A 21,314-nucleotide genomic window follows, 5' to 3' on the forward strand; every position below is an offset into this window, starting at 1 on the left:
ACTGTGAATACGAGGGAGGGGCGCGTCATTGCCCTACCTAATAAATTCTAAATAATTGTAACTGCTCACTGTGAGAACTTGCATTATTATTTTGTGTGGGATCGAAACAGCGTCGAGCATCGAAACATTAATCAGCCATCAAGTAATGGCCGGAAAAAATATTTAAAATAAAAAAATTGTGTATTTTATGTGTAGCCAGATATGTTAGCCAGGTGATGAAGTAGATAAAATACAAGGTATGTTATAAATTATATAGGAAAAATGAGTAAATGTCCGTATGTTACGAAATGTTAGTTAACGTCCACCATTTTTGAATCCACTCACGTTTTAAATTTTGGAAAAAAAAAACAACTAAATTCTATCTACTAACTGTATCCACAATTTACACTGTGATAATACCCTCAGTCCTCACTTATCATCAGTATTGGCTTACCAATTTCCCCAATACGGTAGTTCACTTGAAAAGGTTGGCCACACCGAGTCACCGTTAAGCTGGTAGGTCACCTGACCGTGATGATCGCGAGTTGAATATGTATGTTCGTACTTATATACTATACTTGATTGCGTAGAACTAACACCTTCGGTAATTGCATAGGAATGTGTGTGTGATACTAAAACTACCTGTTACTTGTTGGCAATATGCATTTACATATTATTACTAGCTGTCCCGGCAAACGTTGTTTTGCTATACAGTGTGTAACAAAAATAAGTGATAATACTTTAGGGTGTGTACGTGTTCCTTGTAGAGAGTATACTGTGAAAGTAGCAGCGCTGAAAGACCAAAATTTTTTTTCATTTTTGTATGGAGAAACTCATGACGCTCGGGCCCTTGCCCATACAAAAGTGAAAAAAAATTATGTCTTTCAGCGCTGCTACTTTCACAGTGAACTCTCTACAAGGAACACGTACACACCCTAAAGTATTATCACTTATTTTTGTTACACACTGTATAAAGTAATTTGAATATTATTTTATTGAAGTGACTAAATAAGTACGGCACCATGGCAAGTGGCAACGTCTATCGCTACCCCGTCGAACAAACAATGGTCGCCGTCGCAGTCTCGAGTTGTAATAATTTACAATTATTTATTGAACAAAATATGCACTTATCAATACAAAAAGTAGCCAGTAGCCGATTCTCAGATCTACTGAATATGCATATAAAATTTGGAAAAATCAGTAAAGCCGTTTCGGAGGAGTACGGTGACTAACATTGTGACACGAGAATTTTATATATAAGAAGATTATGCAAATGTATAGTTTTATGGTATTATTGATGTAGTGGTTATTGCATATTTTATTTTTCATTGTTTGCGCATATAACTCGTTAATACATTGTCACATATTGAAACACATTTCTGCAAAATCCGCGATATAAAACGGGCATTTGCCCACCTACATCTCCTGTGTCGCCAGGATTAGCGATGGTAACCAAACACGCAAACCCTTTGATATTATGAGTTCAGAGGCACAAGAAGAACATGCTAAATCCGCAATGAAATCAATCAGAAGTAATGTAGGAGTAGGAGTTGGACTTAGGACATGATACCTCGATCGTGGCAAAACCAGACACAATCTTTTATCTTTAAACGATCAATTCTTGTATATAAATATTTGGAATCTCGGAATCGGCTCCAACGATTTTTGTGAAATTTAGTATATAGGGGGTTTCGGGGGCGATAAATCGATCTAGCTAGGAATCATTTTTAGAAAATGTCATTTTCATCGAATACCCAGCAAAGCTCGGTCAAATAGCTAGTAATAATTATAGCTTATCTATTGTTATCGCGGTCGTCGGTGACCGCTTGGGGCTTGAGGCATTAATCACCTTCTTCTTATGATTTATTTCGTTTCCGGTAACAACGGGACGCATAGCAGTATAAGTGATACCAAGTTTTATCATATAGTGGATCGTTTAAATTGTTTAGAAAAAAAAAAGTAAAACCAGATGTTTCTTGACAAATTTACTAGCAACCGCCAATAACCCCGACTGAAAATATTGCTTTGCTACTGGTGGGCGCAACCCCAAAAGGCAGTAGTTTTTGGGCTATTGCATCAGTTGGATTAGAGTGACGCGGGCGCATAACTATTTTCTGTCAGTTTCAAAACTATTTTCTGTCCTTGTCACCAACATATTCCAACATATTATTTTATTTACACCTTCTCTTCTTCCCAGGTTCTCTCCCGGTCTGCTGACGTTCGCGGCGGTGACGACAGGCGTGATAATGTCTGTCGGGCTTTTCGGCAACCTGCTGACCGTGGTAGCTCTCCTCAAGTGCCCCAAAGTGAGAAATGTTGCTGCTGCGTTTATTATAAGGTACTTTTTACTGTTGCTTTAGTTTGAAGACTTTGAACTTTATACGTGGGAGAGCCATGATTCGGCACGAATGGGCCGGCTCGACCGGAGAAATACCACGTTCTCACAGAAAACCGGCGTGAAACAGCGCTTGCGCTGTGTTTCGCCGAGTGAGTGAGTTTACCGGAGGCCCAATCCCCTATCCCTATTCTCTTCCCTACCCTCCCCTATTCCCTTCCCTTCCCATCCCTACCCTCCCCTATTACCCTATTCCCTCTTAAAAGGACGGCAACGCACCTGCAGCTCTTCTGATGCTGCGAGTGTCCATGGGCGACGGAAGTTGCTTTCCATCAGGTGACCCGTTTGCTCGTTTTCCCCCTTATTTCATAAAAAAATAACTTTGAAAGGAGGGTAAAGAACAAAGATACATTACTAATCCTACTGCCTATCTAATATTATTAATGTATCTGTCTTTCTGTTCCCTCTTTACACCTCAACCTCTGAACCGATTTTGCTAGAATTTTGGTATCGAGATGGGAGACTTTGAGTTCAAAGTTTGAGATAAACGAATTTTGGCGCAACGGAGTTGCGGACATCATCTATATAGTTATTATCTACATTGCTAATCTTATATCTTTAAACGAGCAATTCTTGTATATATGTATATATATAATTGGAATCTCCGAATCGGCTCCAACGATTTTCATGAAATTTAGTATATAGGGGGTTTCGAGGGCGACAAATCGATCTAGCTAGGAATCATTTTTAGAAAATGTCATTTTATTCGTGTTTTATCGAATACCGAGCAAAGCTCGGTCAAATAGCTAGTTATATATAATTGGAGATCGGAAACTTGGCTAAAGCTGCAATTGGGCCTTCTGTCAATTGGCATCACATCATTGTCTTAGATACAAGTGACGATAGATTTATTACAATAGATTGAGAAGCATTCGAGGAAGCCATTTTTATGTGGAGTTATATAGAAAAATACCCGATTCTTATAAAAAAGAATACACGAACTGCCGCACTCAAAGACGAACATAAATTATTTAACTGTAATTAATTAATTAAATAACTAATCTGACAAAATCTACATATAATTAAAGTTAAGTAAATTTGATATAGGCCAGATAGTTTCTTTTGAAAATAGGACAAGGCAAGGAAGTCGATCGCAGAATCGAGAACGCCTGGAAGAGCTACTGGTCCATGAAGACGCTGATAAAGGGGGATTTACCAATCTCCCTGAAGCGAAGACTCGTCGACATGTGCATTCTGCCCGTCCTAACCTGGTTCGCAAACATGGTCATAGACCGATTCGCAAAGGTCCCAACTCGGGGTATGCCAAAGAGCAATGGAGCGCAGTATGTTAGAAGTAAAGCTTCTCGATAAAATAATAAACACCATACTGCGCTCCCAAACGGGCATCAAGGACGTAGGTGTCAAGGCGGCCAAGCTGAAGTGGGAGTGGGCGGGTCACGTTATTCGCATGCATCCCGACCGCTGGGCAAGGGTCTCAACAGTGTGGGCACCCGAAGATGGACGCCGCCGCCGTAACCGGCCTAGAAAAAGGTGGCGTGACGAGCTGGAGGCATACAAGCCAGGCTGGCTGTCGGTGGCGCAGGAGAGGGAACAGTGGAAGATCCTGGGGGAGGCCCTTGCCCAGCAGTACGACAGTAAAGGCTAAAAAAGTACTTAAATAATATTCGTATCTGGGTGCGGCCGTAAGACGATATCTTTTCCAACGGCTTATGACTCAGTACCTCTATATTAATATATGCCACCGTTACCTTTCAGTTTATGCGTAGCTGACTTCCTGTTCTGCGCCATGGTGCTCCCGTTCGCCATATCCGGCTTCTGGACCCGAACCTGGCCCCATGGGGACGTGCTATGCAAGCTGGTCCCATTCCTGAGATATGGCAACGTTGGAGTGTCGTTGTTGAGCATAGCGCTTATCACTTTGAACAGGTTAGTTCTTCTGGAATTTTTTCATTCAGATAGCATTTACTTTAGGAAATTCTGTGCAAACTTGTACTCTTTTTGAGATATGGCAACTTAATTTTGAACAGATTAGTACTTAGTACTTAGTATTATTTCTTTGGCGGATAAGCTTCGAAATGAAACAATTCGTCAAAGAACTAAAGTCACCGACATAGTGCAGAGAATCAGTACGCTGAAGTGGAACTGGGCTGGTCACGTAGCTCGAAGAACAGACGATCGCTGGAGTAAACTTACTCTGGAATGGAGACCAAGGCTGGGAAATCGGGGTGTAGGTCGACCTCCAACTAGGTGGGACGACGATCTCCGCTTAGTTGCAGGCCCATGTTGGATGCGAGTAGCAGGAGATCGGTCATCTTGGCGTTCATTGAGAGAGGCCTATGTCCAGCAGTGGACGACTATAGGCTGATATGATAGTACTTAGGATACTTCTGGCTTCTGAAACTTACTACGGTAAAATTGTATGTAAATTGACTTCCTGAGATACGGCTACGTTTGTGTACCTGTAGAGCAAATAGCGCTCATCACTTTGAACAGGTCAGTTCTTAGGGTTTTTCTTGCTTCTGAACCATGAGGACTTGCTGTGCAAGCTGGTCCCCTTCCTATGGCAATGTCGGAGTCTCCCTGTTGAGCATAGCGCTTGCCACTTTTTCTTAAGGCGCGGATCCACCGCAGCGCACGGAGAGACTACACACGTGCTTCAAGCTTCGCTTTGCAAGAAAATTTGTGTAATTGTCTCCACTGCAACCCACGGACACGCTACGTATGAATTGACTCACGTGACTTGCTCGTATGTGGTACACACGTAGCTCAACGCTGGCTACACTACGCATGCTGTACACGGGATACACGGAAGCTAAGCGGATTTAAACTACGTCAACAATTGTGTACATAGTCGTGAGTAACGTCTTTATAGCGTGTGCTGCAGTGGAAACGTCGTCCACGTAGTCAAAGATAAATCCGTGCGCCGCGGTGGATTCGCGCCTTTATGGTACATCGTGTTTCGTAATTCTTATGGTTGCTTGCACCTGTTGCTTCTGAGCGCGTAGCGCGCTTTGCAAACTATAGTCACAGTATAGCAATATGACATACTAATATTGCTATACTGTACTATAGTCTCTTTCTTGAGTCTCGCATATGATTATAAGCGCTCATTTCTTCGAACAAGTCAGTTCTTTTGGTAATTCTAGCTAAAGGACCCGTCTTCTATAATCTATGGGGATGTACTGCTCAAACTGGTCCCTTCACTTCGGCATCTCATTGACGAGCAAAGCACTTATTAAGTCATCAGCTTTAACAGGTCAGTTTCCCAAGATATAATATTAAAACGGGGTAAAAAAACATGGCTCTTTTTTCAACGCGGTCATTGGAGCTATACAAATCTACGAATGTTATTACTTAATACGTTCCGAGATAAACTGTAATAAATAATTATGTTTATGTTTATAATTATGGAAGGTACATAACCTTTTGATTAGTATCAGTTGTAGAAATCTTCAAAGCTAACCAGAAAATCTACAAATATTGATAACTACAAACGATTCGTACTAAATCTCTCTGAACTCGACATTATCAGTCTACGAAACAGTTCTCTCCGATTTTCTTTCATCGGGGTCCTAAAATTTTACGAGCTAATAACCCATTCCGACGAATTCGTGGAACAGTGATTGACACAGGAAATCATGTTTTTAAAAGAATTTTCTAATATTTTTCTTGAAAAGATCGATGTTTGTAATTTTTAATGTAGATGTTACATGACGTTTCTGCACAATAGACAGAACTAGCAAGTAGGCCGACTTCAAACAAACTGACGAATCGGCGCGGGCGCGGGACGCTACCGCTGCTGTCCGCTGTGGCATAGTAAAAGGAGGGGAAGTAGGATAACTCCGGCCCAATCCGCGATATAATTACCTACTGTCTTAGGGTTGTCAATTTTAGACGGCGCGGAGGCGCGGCCGGCGGGTTGGTGTGGGAGCGGCCGTCCGCCCTTCGTTCGCGCAACCGCATGAACAGCGGCAACGCCGCGGTCTCCCGACTTTTATTAAAAAATAAATCTTAATTGCGCATATTTTGTGCATATTTGGGCCATTTTTCGTGCATATTTGCATGCATATTTCGGCACTTTGATCGTGCATAATATAATCCGATGTCTAAATAAAATTATAAAAATACCCTGTAAAACAACATTAAAAACTAACGTCTGTCTCTTATACTATAAACAAATCTGTTGTTATGATTCGAACTTTGCTTTATGTGTATTGTGATTTACAATTAGTCATACTTACTTATTTTTAATTACGATTTAAAATAAGTAATTGACTGTAAGTACTTAGTTAATATACGGTCTACAACACAGAGAAATCGGCAAATTGCTATTACCACAGAATAGATATTAGTACAAGTACTATTACGTAAACAAAGCAATAGCGGCAAATTAGTTGACGGATCAAAAGTACATAAAACATTATCTTATTTATACTATGTTCTAGTGGGAAAGTAGATCTACCTACCTACCTACTTCCTTTGTGTGGTAGAAAACTAATACAATAAAAAAGAAGTAAGTAGGTATCTGATCATCAAGTAAAAATTATTATATTATGCTAGAATAAGTGAGCAGTACTGACCTTTCCTGTTCAACAGATAATTTAAACAAAGACAATTCTGGAATTGTTGCATTACGAGTACTAATAAAACACCCAAAACACACAGCAATATCTATTACTCCTGCGATTATGATCGGACATTTTTGATTCGTTTAGCCGTGGCGCGGCGCGGCGCGGCGCGAGCGTGCAGCGTAAAGTGTTAGCCCCGACTGGTTATGGCGAAATATTGTCCGAAATTTTGTTGTGTGCCATGTGGCGACGCATTGATACTATGGCGCACACATACAAGCCGCGCGCGGTGCCTTTGTATGAAGATAATTTACTTCCCCTCCTTTTACTATGGCTGTGGCTTGTGAGCATGCTACGAACAACGATATCAAAATTATTATTAACTAATTCTATGGCTACGAATTACTGCTGAGCAACGCATTGATAGGGCGCGCGCAGGTCGATATAACTTACTACGTCAAACGTATCGAGAACTCTTCAAAGTCGACCTGAGTAAAAGCAGCGCCATCTACTGGCTAACGTGGATACTGCTTTGATCCCATATAAATTCACGTTTACGTGCTCGATCCGTCGGATCGAATAAAACTCGCACTAACCCTCATGTAAATTAACATAAAACATGACTCGTGTAAATTAACGAACGAAATAAAAAGTTATACAGAGCGAAAATGTCAATCGTAAATAATTTGTTTATCTCTTAATCGATAGTAACGTACTGGGAACAGCTGTGTCGAGTCCGAATTAGATACAGAACGTCTAGAAGTGAAAACAGCCAAGTCTATTTATGAAAAAAGTTGTATAAGAATAATTAATTATTGATTGTCAACGTAATCAAATAATGTTTTGAACAAGTTTGAACACATTGACTAATCTTCATATTTATTTGCGTTGTTACTGATTTTAGGTAAAAGAGTATGAACTGGACATATACAAATACATAGAATAAAGTTTTTTTTCTAATGTCTCATCTTACAATACTAGTTGCAACTAATTCTAGTAAATAGAATTATACCTATATTGGTAGCCCTTTCCACCTTAACATGTAAGCTAAAAAGCGACTGTATGATGTTATGTATTTACATATTAAAATACTTTCATAATATCCGGCAAATAGGATTTATTTTTCAAATTATTTGATGCACTTACTCCCGCACTTATTTAATTGATACTTTGACAGATAATGTCAAAATATTTAATCACAGTAAGTAATTAATTAATATTTGTCTCTGAGTGCGGCAATCAGTCTTATTTCTTATTGAAATGAAAGATGAACGTATATTTTTGGAAAATTAATCGTTTCTTTTCATTCGCATTCAATAATTTACATGTCACATATCCTTGGCTAGTCGCTACCGTGCGGCCTATTCGACGTGCCAGACATCGCATCAATATCGTCGTGCGTCGCGACTGATCTCAAAATATTACGGAATTCCGAACACAAATCACCATACAATGCAATGACTACTTTCAGTAGTTGAAGTGAAAACTTATATTATAGCAGCTTTGTACACTTGGGATGGGTAAAAATGGTGGACTCAGAACACGTGACCTGTCGAAATTTCGTAAGACGGAGGGTGTACAGACCGTAGTGCAGCGTAGGACATCCTTCGTTATACCGTGAAAATGTATACTGCTCCTACTGTTTTGTTTACATTCTAATGGCATTCCGGAGGGCAACCCGTTTTATATTTTTCTACGTCTGTCCAATCTTATGCTGTAAGTGAAACAATAGTTTTGACTTACGTGTAGGTAATATCGGTTTTTGGGCAACGGCGGCAAATTTTCGAGAAATTAAGTAGGTATGTCGGGGATTCTTGGGGAAATCTTCGAACTTTATCCCTCTCCAATGCTCTGATTTTAGAAGCATCCCCAAAATAATTCGTTGTATTGTAGATGCTTTTACATAATCAAGAGGGCTCTGATTTTTTAAGAATCAAAGAATCAATTTTTTTGTAGATGCTTTTACATAGAAAATATCTCAGGATTACTTAACCTCTATCGTCTATAATCTTGATAATGAGCAATTTGGTATAAGGCTTAGCTTACAGGTAATTCAGAGCAATTTCCACAAGGGACGTATTATATTAATTTATGTTGTAAAAATGTAAATGGCCTACGTGCTGATCATACTAATGCCATAATATAAACGACATACAGTACATCAACTTCATACTAGACCGCCAGATACGTGAATACAGATAACTTAAAGTCGCAAAATGCAGTAATACGACGTCCAAACTAAGTTTGATTTATTTTTTTGTTTGTTTACATCAAATCTCTGTTCTGATACTGCTGGAACGATTTTGGCAAAATTTTGCATATAATATAGCAGACCGCAGGAAAAGACATAGGATCATATTTTTTATAGCGGGAATTAAATTAACGAGTACCGCGGGATACTGCGGGATAAGAGTGGCACGCAACTTATTGTGAAACATTATATTAATACAGCTTTAAGCTTAGAACAAACCTACGCGTCAGTGACGGAGTGTCAAGTTGCGTCAAGTTGTCAAGTGTGTGTTTTGTATACAAAACACACACTTGACAACTTGACGCTCCGCTTCGCAGTCGCCTGGTCTCGTAGGTTTGGCCTAAGCTTTATTCCTTTTCATTTCAGTTCGTTTCATATTAGCATATGTGATGCAGCAAAACAGTTTTCTCATACATACAAAGGAAATATTTTATGGTGTAGAAAACAAGCTTGATTGACCGAATTCGCATTAGATTAGTAGAATCGCGATGGTGTCTATATGGATCTCGTTCGATCAAGGACACAGCTGAGTTACCCTACTGCATACTACTTATAATGTGGTAATACTGTGGTGAGCCAAGCTATCTGGGTCAAGGAGGAGTAATGAATCTTCTATTCATGCCGGAGACAATAAAAGGTAATGCCTCATGTAACCTACATTTATCAATCGTCATAATTGCAATTTGAAAGCCTGAAACGTGAAGCCTTAATCAAGAGATAACACGGCTTTGTGGAAAATGGGTGTGAAAAAACGCTTGGATTAAAATCATTGATGAATAAAACACTTGAATTAGAATCATTGCTGATAAAAACTTATAGTCGATCCCGCTAAATACAGTATATTAAAAACTCCAATATTCTCATTAAATGTAAATTTTTACAATAATTGGTCTGATTCTGATTGGTCTAAACTCTAAAGTCTAAACTCTAAACTCAAAAAAAAATCGTTTGAAATTTGTTTGACGTTGAGAATACTATTTTGTTGTTCGATAGAATCCTGACTAAGCCCGGCCGCACATTGTCCGAATTCTGATCAGAAACATATATTTTATACGTGGGAGAACCATGCTTCGGCACGAATGGGCCGGCTCGACCGGAGAAATACCACGTTCTCACAGAAAACCGGCGTGAAACAGCGCTTGCGCTGTGTTTCGTCGAGTGAGTGAGTTTACCGGAGGCCCAATCCCCTACCCTATTCCCCTCTCTACCAATGATATTCTATGTTACTAAGTATTTTAGAAACTCATTGCTCTCTACCCTCCCCTATTCCCTTCCCGTCCCTACCTCCCCTATTCCCTTCCCTTCCTTACTATATTAACCTATTCCCTCTTAAAAGGCCGGCAACGCACTTGCAGCTCTTCTGATGCTGCGAGTGTCCATGGGCGACGGAAGTTGCTTTCCATCAGGTGACCCGTTTGCTCCCTTATTTCATAAAAAAAAAAACAGTTGAATTTCGCCGGACCGCCACCCGCACACTATCCGAAATATCCTTCCGGCGAGTTCGAGCTCACTCGGTTCAGTACAAAATGTAAGAGACAGCGCGGACGTTCAACTGTTTCTGATCAGAAATTTCGGACAATGTGCGGCCGGGCTAAATCGAAGCTGTTAGCTGTAGCTGTGGACTTTGGTAGAGTCTGGACTCCTCAAATCACTATACCGTAGAGTGAAGACCATAATATGCCTAGCGGAATAGAGAAACAAAGGCCTGAGCAAGAGAGATGTCACTATCAGTAACACTGCATGGTAAAAAGAGACGTGTGATAACATGACAGCAGCACTATTTTTTGACGTCCAGTCGGCACGTGCCGCACGTTGACAATTTAATCTCATAGAAATCATGTTCAATCATGCTTGTGGAATTGTATACGTACACACACAGATGAAACCAATTTCGGTTTCGTTTGACAGCTCGAGATTGTTGCTCTATTCCGCTAGGTATATTAACTTTATGGTGTAGACCAACCTGATTTTATAAAACAAAAGTATCGACAGGCAGAAAAACAGACAGACAGCAAATTAATCCCATATTCCGTTTTTCATTTTCAAGACACGCAATCTAAAATAGAATGTCTACTAAGTTTTAGAATATACAACATAATATTTTAAAATCAAAAACAAAACATCATTGACATCTTACCTAAGTGATTTACAAGCGATGTTTTTAATTTTCAGCGATAAGAGCTCAAATAGTTCGGTTTAAAAGTATTTTTCTGTTGCTTCTTCCACAGTTGAATGCGCTTGAATAAGGAATTTACAATATTGCAATATTGCACTCCTCGTGGACAGCTTTTGAGATTTCAAACATGAGATATTTACTATAGCAGAATATGAAGAGATATTGCAGTGTTTTAATTAAAAAAATATATTAGGTTAATATTATCCCCCATACTAATAGATAAAAATCTAAATGATCCACACTGTACAATGTACATTCAGATGTTATAATACTTATTATGTTATTATTATGTACAACGTTTTGTTCCTATCTACTACCTATGTTAGCAGAATCGTTTGACAGATAAAACAATCTGTCATAATATCTGTCTGGATGACGCCCGTAACATAGTAAAAAGAGGGGAAGTAAGTTATCTTCATAAAAAGGCACCGCGCGCGGCTTGTATGTGTGCGCCATAGTATCAATGCGTCGCCACGTACGGCACACAACAAAATCTCGGCCAGTTTTACTAGGCTGGTACCGCCGAGATATGGCGCACACATACAAGCCGCGCGCGGTGCCTTTGTATGAAGATAACTTACTTCCCCTCCTTTTACTATGCCCGTAACTCCGTCGCGCCATAATTCATTCATCGTGCGGGAACCGTACATTTTTCTATGTCCTTTCCCGGGACTCAAGGTATGTCCAAACCAAGCAAAATCGAATGAGGCGACGCCTTGATAATTTGGCTGTAGCGATATCGATTTTTCTCAGCAATGACTAAAGCTAAGAAATTAAAGTTCATTGTCAGTTTTCATCATGTCTTTGTCTTTGAATTACCCATAGCATAACACGATTGGTCAACTATTATAACATAGAATAATCAATCAAAAAACCTCTGTAAAAAAAGGGATTCCTATTTTGCCAACAGAGGAGAGTGATTTAAGCTTCCAAAATTTGTACATAAATTGGTTCAAGCATACACTTTAATTTGCCCATAGCTTAGATGAAATGTATTTATGGTTTTTAAATTACACGACAAAAACCATTTAGTCGCTTACGCCCTTCCATGTTTTGCTGTTCCATTGCTTGTTTTCTATGAGAGGCCGGCCCGGCAAAACAAGCATTCCAAAACATATCCAACACGGTTTTTTACTTTAACGCAGCGTCACCAAGAGGTAACAGACAGACAGACACATCGCATTTATTATATTATTATGGATTTCTAATCTGTAAAAAAACCGTACTACGGGCATATACAAGTTATATGCCCGTAGTACGGTTTTTTTTAATATTATTAAGGGCGTAAGAAAATTAATAAGCTACAAATACTTATACTGACATCAAAGTTTATTAACCCACAAACAAAATTAACTTGCACCATTTTAGTTGATTACTTAGTTCCAAATTTTGTGAGTACAAAAGTATGAAAATGTGTCAGTAACTCCATAGCTAGTCTTTCCCTAATAATAATTAAAGCCTACGTACATAAATCAACCTCTTCAAAAGTGCCAATTGAAGACATGTGTGGAAGTAGTCGGTAACTAACATTTTACAACGAGCATTTACTCATTTTTCCCTTATAATTTTAACAACTTGAAAAATCTAGCATTTTATATAATATATGCATCATCTAGCTAATATATCCAGCTATACATAGAATCCACATTTTTTTGTATTCATACCATCTTCCCGGTCCTAAATCCTCTATTTATGCAAAAAACGACAGTTTTCAAATTAATAGTTACCCACTTTATCCACTTAGGTCTTCAATTATGGCCCTGAAGCAAATTATACTGAGAAGTTTTAATCAGTTCAGACTGTAATTAATCATTGGCCTGGTTAGATTTGACCCCTAGGGAGGGTTTAAGTTGGCTAGCTCAGCAACGGTTGTGGCTAGCAAGGGTTAAGATGGGAGAACTTGTAACAAATATTAGGCAATTGAATGACCAGAAAATTAATTACTGTGGTCATTCAATTGCCTCAATAGAGAGAATCAACATTTTAATATAGATATTGTGATCATTATCTTTCATAGAAACATAATATAAGTAGTCGTTGTAAAAATTAAAAACATTGTTAGGACGTCGTGGTTTTATTCATTGTCTTCGAAATCAGCATCAGTACGCTCATGGCAGCGTATCGTGGTCGTCGACAAGTTATTACAATACATTTTATCCTGTTTGTTTGTCACAATACTCAACGTGGTCACCATCAACATGCAGTTACATCATGATCGCGCACCACAACAATTTACATAATATTGTTTAACTAGTGGTAGGCCTTATGGAAAATTCAATGTACAAAAAGCGTAATCCAACTAATACCAACATTGAAAAATTTATTTTGTTTATGTTCAACGTGGTCACCATCAACTTGCAGCTACACCATGATCGAGGGTCACAACCTCAGTCACAACAAAGTTATACCTATCTATAGTATATCCCACAACCTGAGCACTTTCGTGATACACTTTAACATAGTACCACAGAATAGATAATAGTTGATAGTACCGTACATAATTTTTATTTATATGCAGATGTGTTATCATCGGTCAGTCAAGGTTTGGTTACTATTAAAATATAAAAAAACTGCCTAATAATAAGTAATAATCTTATTACTACACAAAAAACGACGCGAGCCCTCACAAAGCTCGGCTTTTAGCTAGTATTTTTTTTTTTTTTTTATTTATTCCTTTATTTTCATAAATCATACAAGACGTTTGAGATATACTCTCCATAAACCACGAAGGTTTGTCCGGAGTGTATTACAATAATAATAAGAATTAAGTACATTGTCATTACAATTATTTTATACTCATTAAATAAATTAATATTTTTTATCAAACTTAACAAAACAACATAATAAACTTATTAATTATACTTACTTAAATATTCAACAAAAAATTGGTAGAATTGCAATTACTTACTTATTAACAAGAAAATAAATCTTGATGTCAGTCCTATTCATTTAGGAATTTGTTTAAATATAATGTTTTTAGCTTGTATTTAATATTTTTTTCTGTGATTTTGCTTACAATTATTGGGTCCAGATTGTTAATTAGGCGCGGTACTATATATTCGGTTGTTCTCTCTCCATAAACATTATTTGCCCTTGATATGTTCAGTTGGTTTTTAGTTTTTTGTCTTGTCTGGAAATTGTGTGTAATGTTATGTTTCTGGAGGTCGTCATCAAAGAAGTGTTCTTTTAAGATAGAATATTTGACTTTGGTTGTGATCGGAAGAACTTTACAAAATTTATACAATTCTTTTTCATTTTTATTATATTTTTCTTTGATATCAGTTGGCACAATATTTTTCAGAATTCGAGTTTGGAGATTTTGAATTTTATTAAGGTAAGTTTTGTAGGTTCTACCGTAGCTGGATAAACCGTAACTAATAATGGAGTCAGCGAGAGCATTGTACAACATCAGTCTGATTTTAAATGGTATTTTGTTTTTAATTATGTAAATATTAGATAGAAACGCTTTAAGCCGGTCGCATATTCGTATTGTTTGAGGCAGCCAAGAGAATTTATTATCTATGATGAGGCCTAGGTAAGTATGTTTATTAACTATTTCTATTTCAGGGCAGTTACAGGTGCTGTTGTTTTTATGGAGGCATTGATGATCATGGCTGACTAGCTTTTTTCCGGCAGGATATTTTTTAGTGTTGTAGGGTGAACAAATTTGTACCAATTTTGTTTTGTCGGAGTTTATAACAAGTCCGTTATCATGACACCATTTGCTAATGTTGTTGAGATCTTCTTGTAATTTGGCTTTTGCGGAGGTAGGGTCTGAGTCCGAAATCATAAGACAGGTGTCGTCTGCAAATTGGAAAGCTAGACAGTATTTTAGAACATTAAGCATGTCATTGACATAGGCAATAAAATGAAGTGGTCCCATAACTGAGCCTTGAGCTGTGCCTTCTTCAGCTGTCACTTCGTCACTGATAACGTCGTTAATGTTTACATGATAAGTTCTTCCTTGCAAGTAGTCCTTACACCAATCTAGTAGTGGGCCTCGTATGCCCGTATTTTTTAATTTTTTGACTAGTTTACTGTGGATAAGGGTGTCGAATGCCCGGGAGAAGTCTATAAAAAGTGCAAAAACGTGTTTTTTAGAATTTAAAGCTAAATTAATATGATCAGTGAATTGGGATAGAAGGGAAGTTGTATTTTTATTAGGTTGGAAGCCGAATTGTTGTTTTGTTATAATGCCATGTTTTTTGTAGTATGAATGAATTTGATCGCAGAGAAACTTCTCAACAATTTTATTTATGGAAGAAAGAAGGGTTATTGGTCGATAATTTGAGAATTCATCGTGTTTTCCTTTTTTATATACAGGACGTACGGAGCCCTTTTTGAGCTCATTGGGGTATTTACCGGTTTTAAGGCAAGTGTTAATAAGGTTAGCAATTGGGGCTGATATATTATTACCTATTCTTTTTATATCCAACACCTTGATTTTATCATGACCGGGAGCTTTATGTATTTTGAGATTTTTAATGATTTGTTTAACTACATCAGAGGTTGCCTTTTTAATGTATATACTTTTATCAGCTTTATTAAAATATTTATTTTCGTTTAGAAGTGGAGTGTTACAGCGATTTATTATTTTATTTACACAATTTTGGAATTCATTTGCGAACTTATTTGCTATGTTTTTTGAAGACAGGTTGTGATTAGTAAAAGCTTTGTTTATGGTTTGATCGATGGATTGTGTAGTTCTACCACATATTGTATTTACAAGTTGCCATAATTTTCTAGGATTATTGTAGTTATTATAATATTTATTTTTATGGTATTCTAGTATTTTATGTACTTTATTTCGTATTTTATTATATTGTAATCTTAAGTATAGATTTGTTGAATCATTTTTCCATTGCCTGAATAATTTATCTCTTTCTTTACAAAATTTTATAATATTGTTATTTATCCACGGAAGTTTAACTTTAATATTTTTATTTTTATACTTTGTTTCACATGATACGTCCATCGCATTACGAAAATTTGTTTTTATAAAATCATAAATATCATTTGGGCAGGTCATGCTATTGGTGAGAGACCAATCTGTATTATTTAGTTCTTTTAGTAGGATTTCAGTGTCATGACAATATGTCTTTGTTTTCTTAGAGAATAGTTTATCATTGTCTGGACTACAGCATGCTATAAGTGTAACACGATGATCTGCTAGAACTGTATCTATTGTGCCAGTATACACGGTTGGTGTGTGAAAACGAGAAAAAATGTGATCAATACAAGATTTAGTTACTTGATTATTCTTCATTTCGATTCTGGTGAAGTCAGTTATACCCGACTCAAAACCGTTTTCAGACATCATCTGTGTATATAATTCTGAATGAGTAGAGTAGAATTGTAATTACTATAATATACTCAACGTGGTCACCGCCAATTTCCAGGTACATCATGATCGCGCACCACAGCTGGTACGGCCGCGTGTACAGGAAGCACAACATCGCGCTCATGATCGTCTTCTCGTGGATGTTCTCCTACGGCATGCAGATACCAACGCTCATCGGGATATGGGGTAAATATGCTAAGTGATCCATACTAATACTATAAACGTAAAAGTGTGTCTATCTGTTGTGTTCAGAAAAGCTGGTTCAGCGGTTTGGGCGTAAAGAGGTAACAGATAAACAGACAGGCACACTTTCGCATTTTTAATTTTATATGCATATTCAGTGGGTCTGAGAATCGGCTAGGTACTGGGTACTTTTAATATTGATAAGTGCATTTGTTGAATAAATAATAGTAAATTATTACAACTCGAGACTGACGGCGACCATTGTTTGTGCGACGGGATAACGATGGACGTCGCCATGATGACATACTTATTTAGTCACTTCAATAAAATAATACGGGTGAAATACTTTATATGGCAAAGAAACGTTTTGCCGGGACGGATAGTATTAGTACTATGAATGTTTTGTTTGTACACTTTAACACATTATACTTTCTACTTTTTTAAATTTAAAATAGCTACTCCTCAAACAAAGCTGGCAGGGTTTTTCGACATCCATCGATCGCTCATCGTAATTTCAGAATATATGCTGGATAAATTGATAGAATTCGTGATGACGCCAATCCGTAGTCATCGAGTGAAAATAACGGTTTCCGTATAAAACTCCTATCGAACTAACTTTACAACCCGAACTATTTTCCGAAGTTTCCGCAGCGGGAATTTTCCCGTTCCTCGGGGTTCTCAAATAAACAAACATAAACCTCCCTTGAACAGTGGGTTTTTGCTTAAACAATCAATTTTTTCAGTTATAAATAGAATCACAAACATTTATGTTTGAATTTAATCATACAGCTTTAAAGCTTAGGTCAAACCTACGCGACCAGGCGACTGCAAAGCGGAGCGTCAAGTTGTCAAATGTGTTTTTTGTATACAAAAATACACCCTCGAGGTGTGGGATCGTTGGGCCGTGCAGCGCCACGATCTCGTGGCGATTCTTAGGTGGGACCTCTCGCTCTCGAGCATGGTTCGCTGCATGCTCGAGAGCGATGAGGCCTGGCAGGCGGCGGTCTCTTTCTGCGAAACCGTCTTTTCACAGAAGGAGGCCGCGGAGCGGAACAGAGAGGATGATCCATCCTCCATTCCGCTCCGCCGGGGGAGGACTGGAGTGCGGAGGCGTCGTTACGAGAACCTCCAAACTTCCGTCTATCCCGGGACTTCGGGCAAGGATGGGACCTGCCCGGCTTAGTTAGTCCCGACGCCGACGGGAACGCTTCAGTTTGCCGAAGCGTTCCCTTATTTTGGAGGTAGTCCGGTCCCTTTGAGGTAGACCGGCCGGTCGTGGAGGGAGTTATGTGTTAGATAGATCCAGGACATCCCTCCGTATACGGCTGAAGGCAAACCGCAGGTGGTTTTAGTGGGTAAGCCCGGCGCCTCTCGCCGGGAGTCCCACATACCCCCGGGGTGCTTCAGCTTAACTGAGGCACACCCCCCAAACCCAGGGCACCTATAAAAGGTTTCCCCTGCGCATCAAAAAAAAAAGGTTTACCGGCACCTTTGCCAAACGTACCTTAATCAATAAGCGATTGGTGTTAGTGGTTGATCATACTTAATTCTAATCAAAGTTCAAATTAAAATTCTAACCCGTATGCGTTTATTTAGAAACAACATAAGTCTCTCGACCCCCAGCATGTCAGAATTGGCCCCACTATATCCTAATCAGCTTATTTATAGCTATTGGGTATTGACTATTGACACAGGTGATCTAAACTTGCCAGACGCCCGCATAACATTATCAAATGTCGGAATTGCTTGTACTCCACAGGGATGTGTATGGTCAGCAAAAACAATGATTAAATATCTTCTAACATGGTTTTAGTTAAATAATAGCCAGTGAGCGACCTGATGATGAGTTTTTGGTCGATCACGTTAGCTAGCTAGCTTTACAAAGATGCAAACCCGCCTAACTGAAAAAAATCCTTTTGCTTTCGAGTTCCCACTTTTTTCTCCAGTATAAGTATATCGATTAAAGTGAATGGAAATGGATCCGTGACATAAGCGTTCGATAATACAATATGAAGTTGATTCTTTAAATTCTCTAAATCTAGCTCTGATTTGCTTAACCTTCAAGCGGTCGCGCGCTATTTTGTAACGGCCGCGGCACTCGTCGCACGTAACATAAAAGATGTCGTAGGTGAATTTGGAAAACAAAACACTTTTCATGCAACATTATTTATTATTTCATAAATTTAATTTTTACTCTTTTTAAAAGTAATCAGTTCACCCAAATGATTAAACGTATTTTTCGTAAAAACTTAGTTATAAAATCCGGTGATCCAGAATAACTTATCTTGTGTGAACAGAGGCACAAAAAGCGATCGGAATTTTCTTATCCTAGTTCCAATTTTTTCTTCATTTAGCAATAACACTCGATGTTATCGATTAACGACGACTTAGTTTTATAAATTAACATAGACTTTGCCTCAATTATCATAATATTAATACGCGAACGAAAAACTTTTGAAACGTAGATTCATGACATTTTGCACAGTTATAGTTTATATGGTGAAGGAGTGCATCGAGCTAATATTATTTTGAAATTATGCTTTTATCATACTGTTTTTTAACAAATAAAACATAACACACACAACAACACACACACATGATACTTAAATGACAGATTTTTGAGTGAAAAGCCTATACATACGAATTATACTCTTATTTATGGTCGAAGTCTGTTGACAACAAGTTGACTGAAGTTGAGAAATTGAAAATGGATCATAGTTTTTTTTTATTGAATCTAAGATACTATTAGTCAATGCTTACACGGCCAGTCTGAGATCAGCTGAGTCCCAGAGACAAGAGTTGAAAAAAAAAATGATAAAGTCAACAACACTTTAAATTTTCTTATAAGTATATAAAAATCTCGTGTCACAATGTTAGGCCGCGTACTCCTCCGAAACGGCTTTACTGATTTTAACCAAATTTTATATGCATATTCAGTGGGTCTGAGAATCGGCTACTGGGTACTTTTTATATCGATAAGTGCATTTGTTGAATAAATAATAGTAAATTACTACAACTCGAGACTGAGGGCGACCAATGACCATGATTGTTTGTGCGACGGGATAGCGATGGACATTGCCCTGGTGACATACTTATTTAGTCACTTCAAATTTCAATAAAATAATATGGGTGAAATACTTTATATGGCAAAGAAACGTTTGCCGGGACAGCTAAATATAAATAAATGAATAAAGTAGATCTTCAATAAGTCGTCATATTATTATGTTACTGCTGGCCGTACACTTCATAATAATATTATATTGGTATTTCACGTAGAATAATAATTCTAATAAATTGCTTCTCCGAATTATATTTATTCTTACATTAAGAAATATTTTTCCTGATAATATTATTTGCTGGCATTTATTAAAATAACGTAAACATTTCAAATTAATTCTTCGAAATGCAAAAGAAAATCTCGAAAGCACTTTACGTGAAGATCAAGCCTTCGGCATTAATTATTACAATTACTACTTAAACGTAAGCTGTTATCGTTACTTTAATCCCTAAGTGGGCGCCAAAGTAATTACATAATAATATTGCGATGAAAGCTTCGCCTACCTAACTTATCTACGAGACTAGCGAGCAAATTGACGTGGGAGAGCCATGCTTCGGCACGAATGGGCCGGCTCGACCGGAAAAATACCACGGTCTCACAGAAAACCGGCGTGAAACAGCGCTTGCGCTGTGTTTCGCCGAGTGAGTGAGTTTATCGGAGGCCCAATCCCCTACCCTTTTCCCTCTCCTATTTCCTTCCCTACCTTCCCCTATTACCCTACTCCCTCTTAAAAGGCGGACAACGCACCTGCAGCTCTTCTGATGCTGCGAGTGTCCATGGGCTACGGAAGTTGCTTTCCATCAGGTGACCCGTTTGCTCGTTTGCCCCCTTATTTCATAAATAAAGATGACGCCCGCAATTCTGTTGCGCCAAAACGTACTTTTTCCCGGGACAAAAACTAAATTATGTCCTTTCCCGGGACTCAAAGTATCTCCATACCAAATTTCAGCAAAATCGGTTTAGCGGTTTTCGCTTTATATTACTAGCGACCCGCTAATTTATAATATTACTAGCGACCCGCCCCGGCGTCGCGCGGGTATATATAATAGCCACTAAAAAAATGATTGAAATCCATAGCCTATGATCCTTCACGCGGTCTACTTCTTATTAGTGCCAAATATGAAATAACATAAAAATTGCTCCAGTAGTTCGCGAAATAAGCCCTTTCAAATAATTTCCCCGTTTTTTCTACATTGTCCTATTAGTCGCGTGATAAAATATAGCCTATAGCAGGAGTCACCAATTAGTTTCGCTCGGGGTCCGTTTTAATAAATAAAATGACCTTCGGGGTCCACACATTTAAAAAAAAATTAAACAAATTTAATTACGGAAATTACAAAGATACCTTTGTAATTTCCGTAATTAAATTTGTTAAATTTTTTTTTACATGTACTTTGTATCA

General features: G+C 38.1%; 1 protein-coding gene across 4 annotated transcripts in view; it reads left to right on the top strand.

The window, feature by feature from the left end:
• LOC121734736 (G-protein coupled receptor moody) overlaps positions 1-21,314 on the top strand; it is a 64,672-nt gene that overhangs the window by 37,547 nt on the left and 5,811 nt on the right. For all 4 annotated transcript variants that reach the window (XM_042125339.1, XM_042125341.1, XM_042125342.1 and 1 more), the window contains 3 exons: positions 2,177-2,317; positions 4,091-4,261; positions 16,730-16,857. In XM_042125339.1, the coding sequence (XP_041981273.1) occupies positions 2,177-2,317; positions 4,091-4,261; positions 16,730-16,857 (440 nt within the window). The remainder of the gene's footprint in view (positions 1-2,176; positions 2,318-4,090; positions 4,262-16,729; positions 16,858-21,314) is intronic.

This window comes from Aricia agestis, chromosome 16 (genome assembly GCF_905147365.1).
Source record: "Aricia agestis chromosome 16, ilAriAges1.1, whole genome shotgun sequence".
Classification (NCBI taxonomy): Eukaryota; Metazoa; Arthropoda; class Insecta; order Lepidoptera; family Lycaenidae; genus Aricia; species Aricia agestis.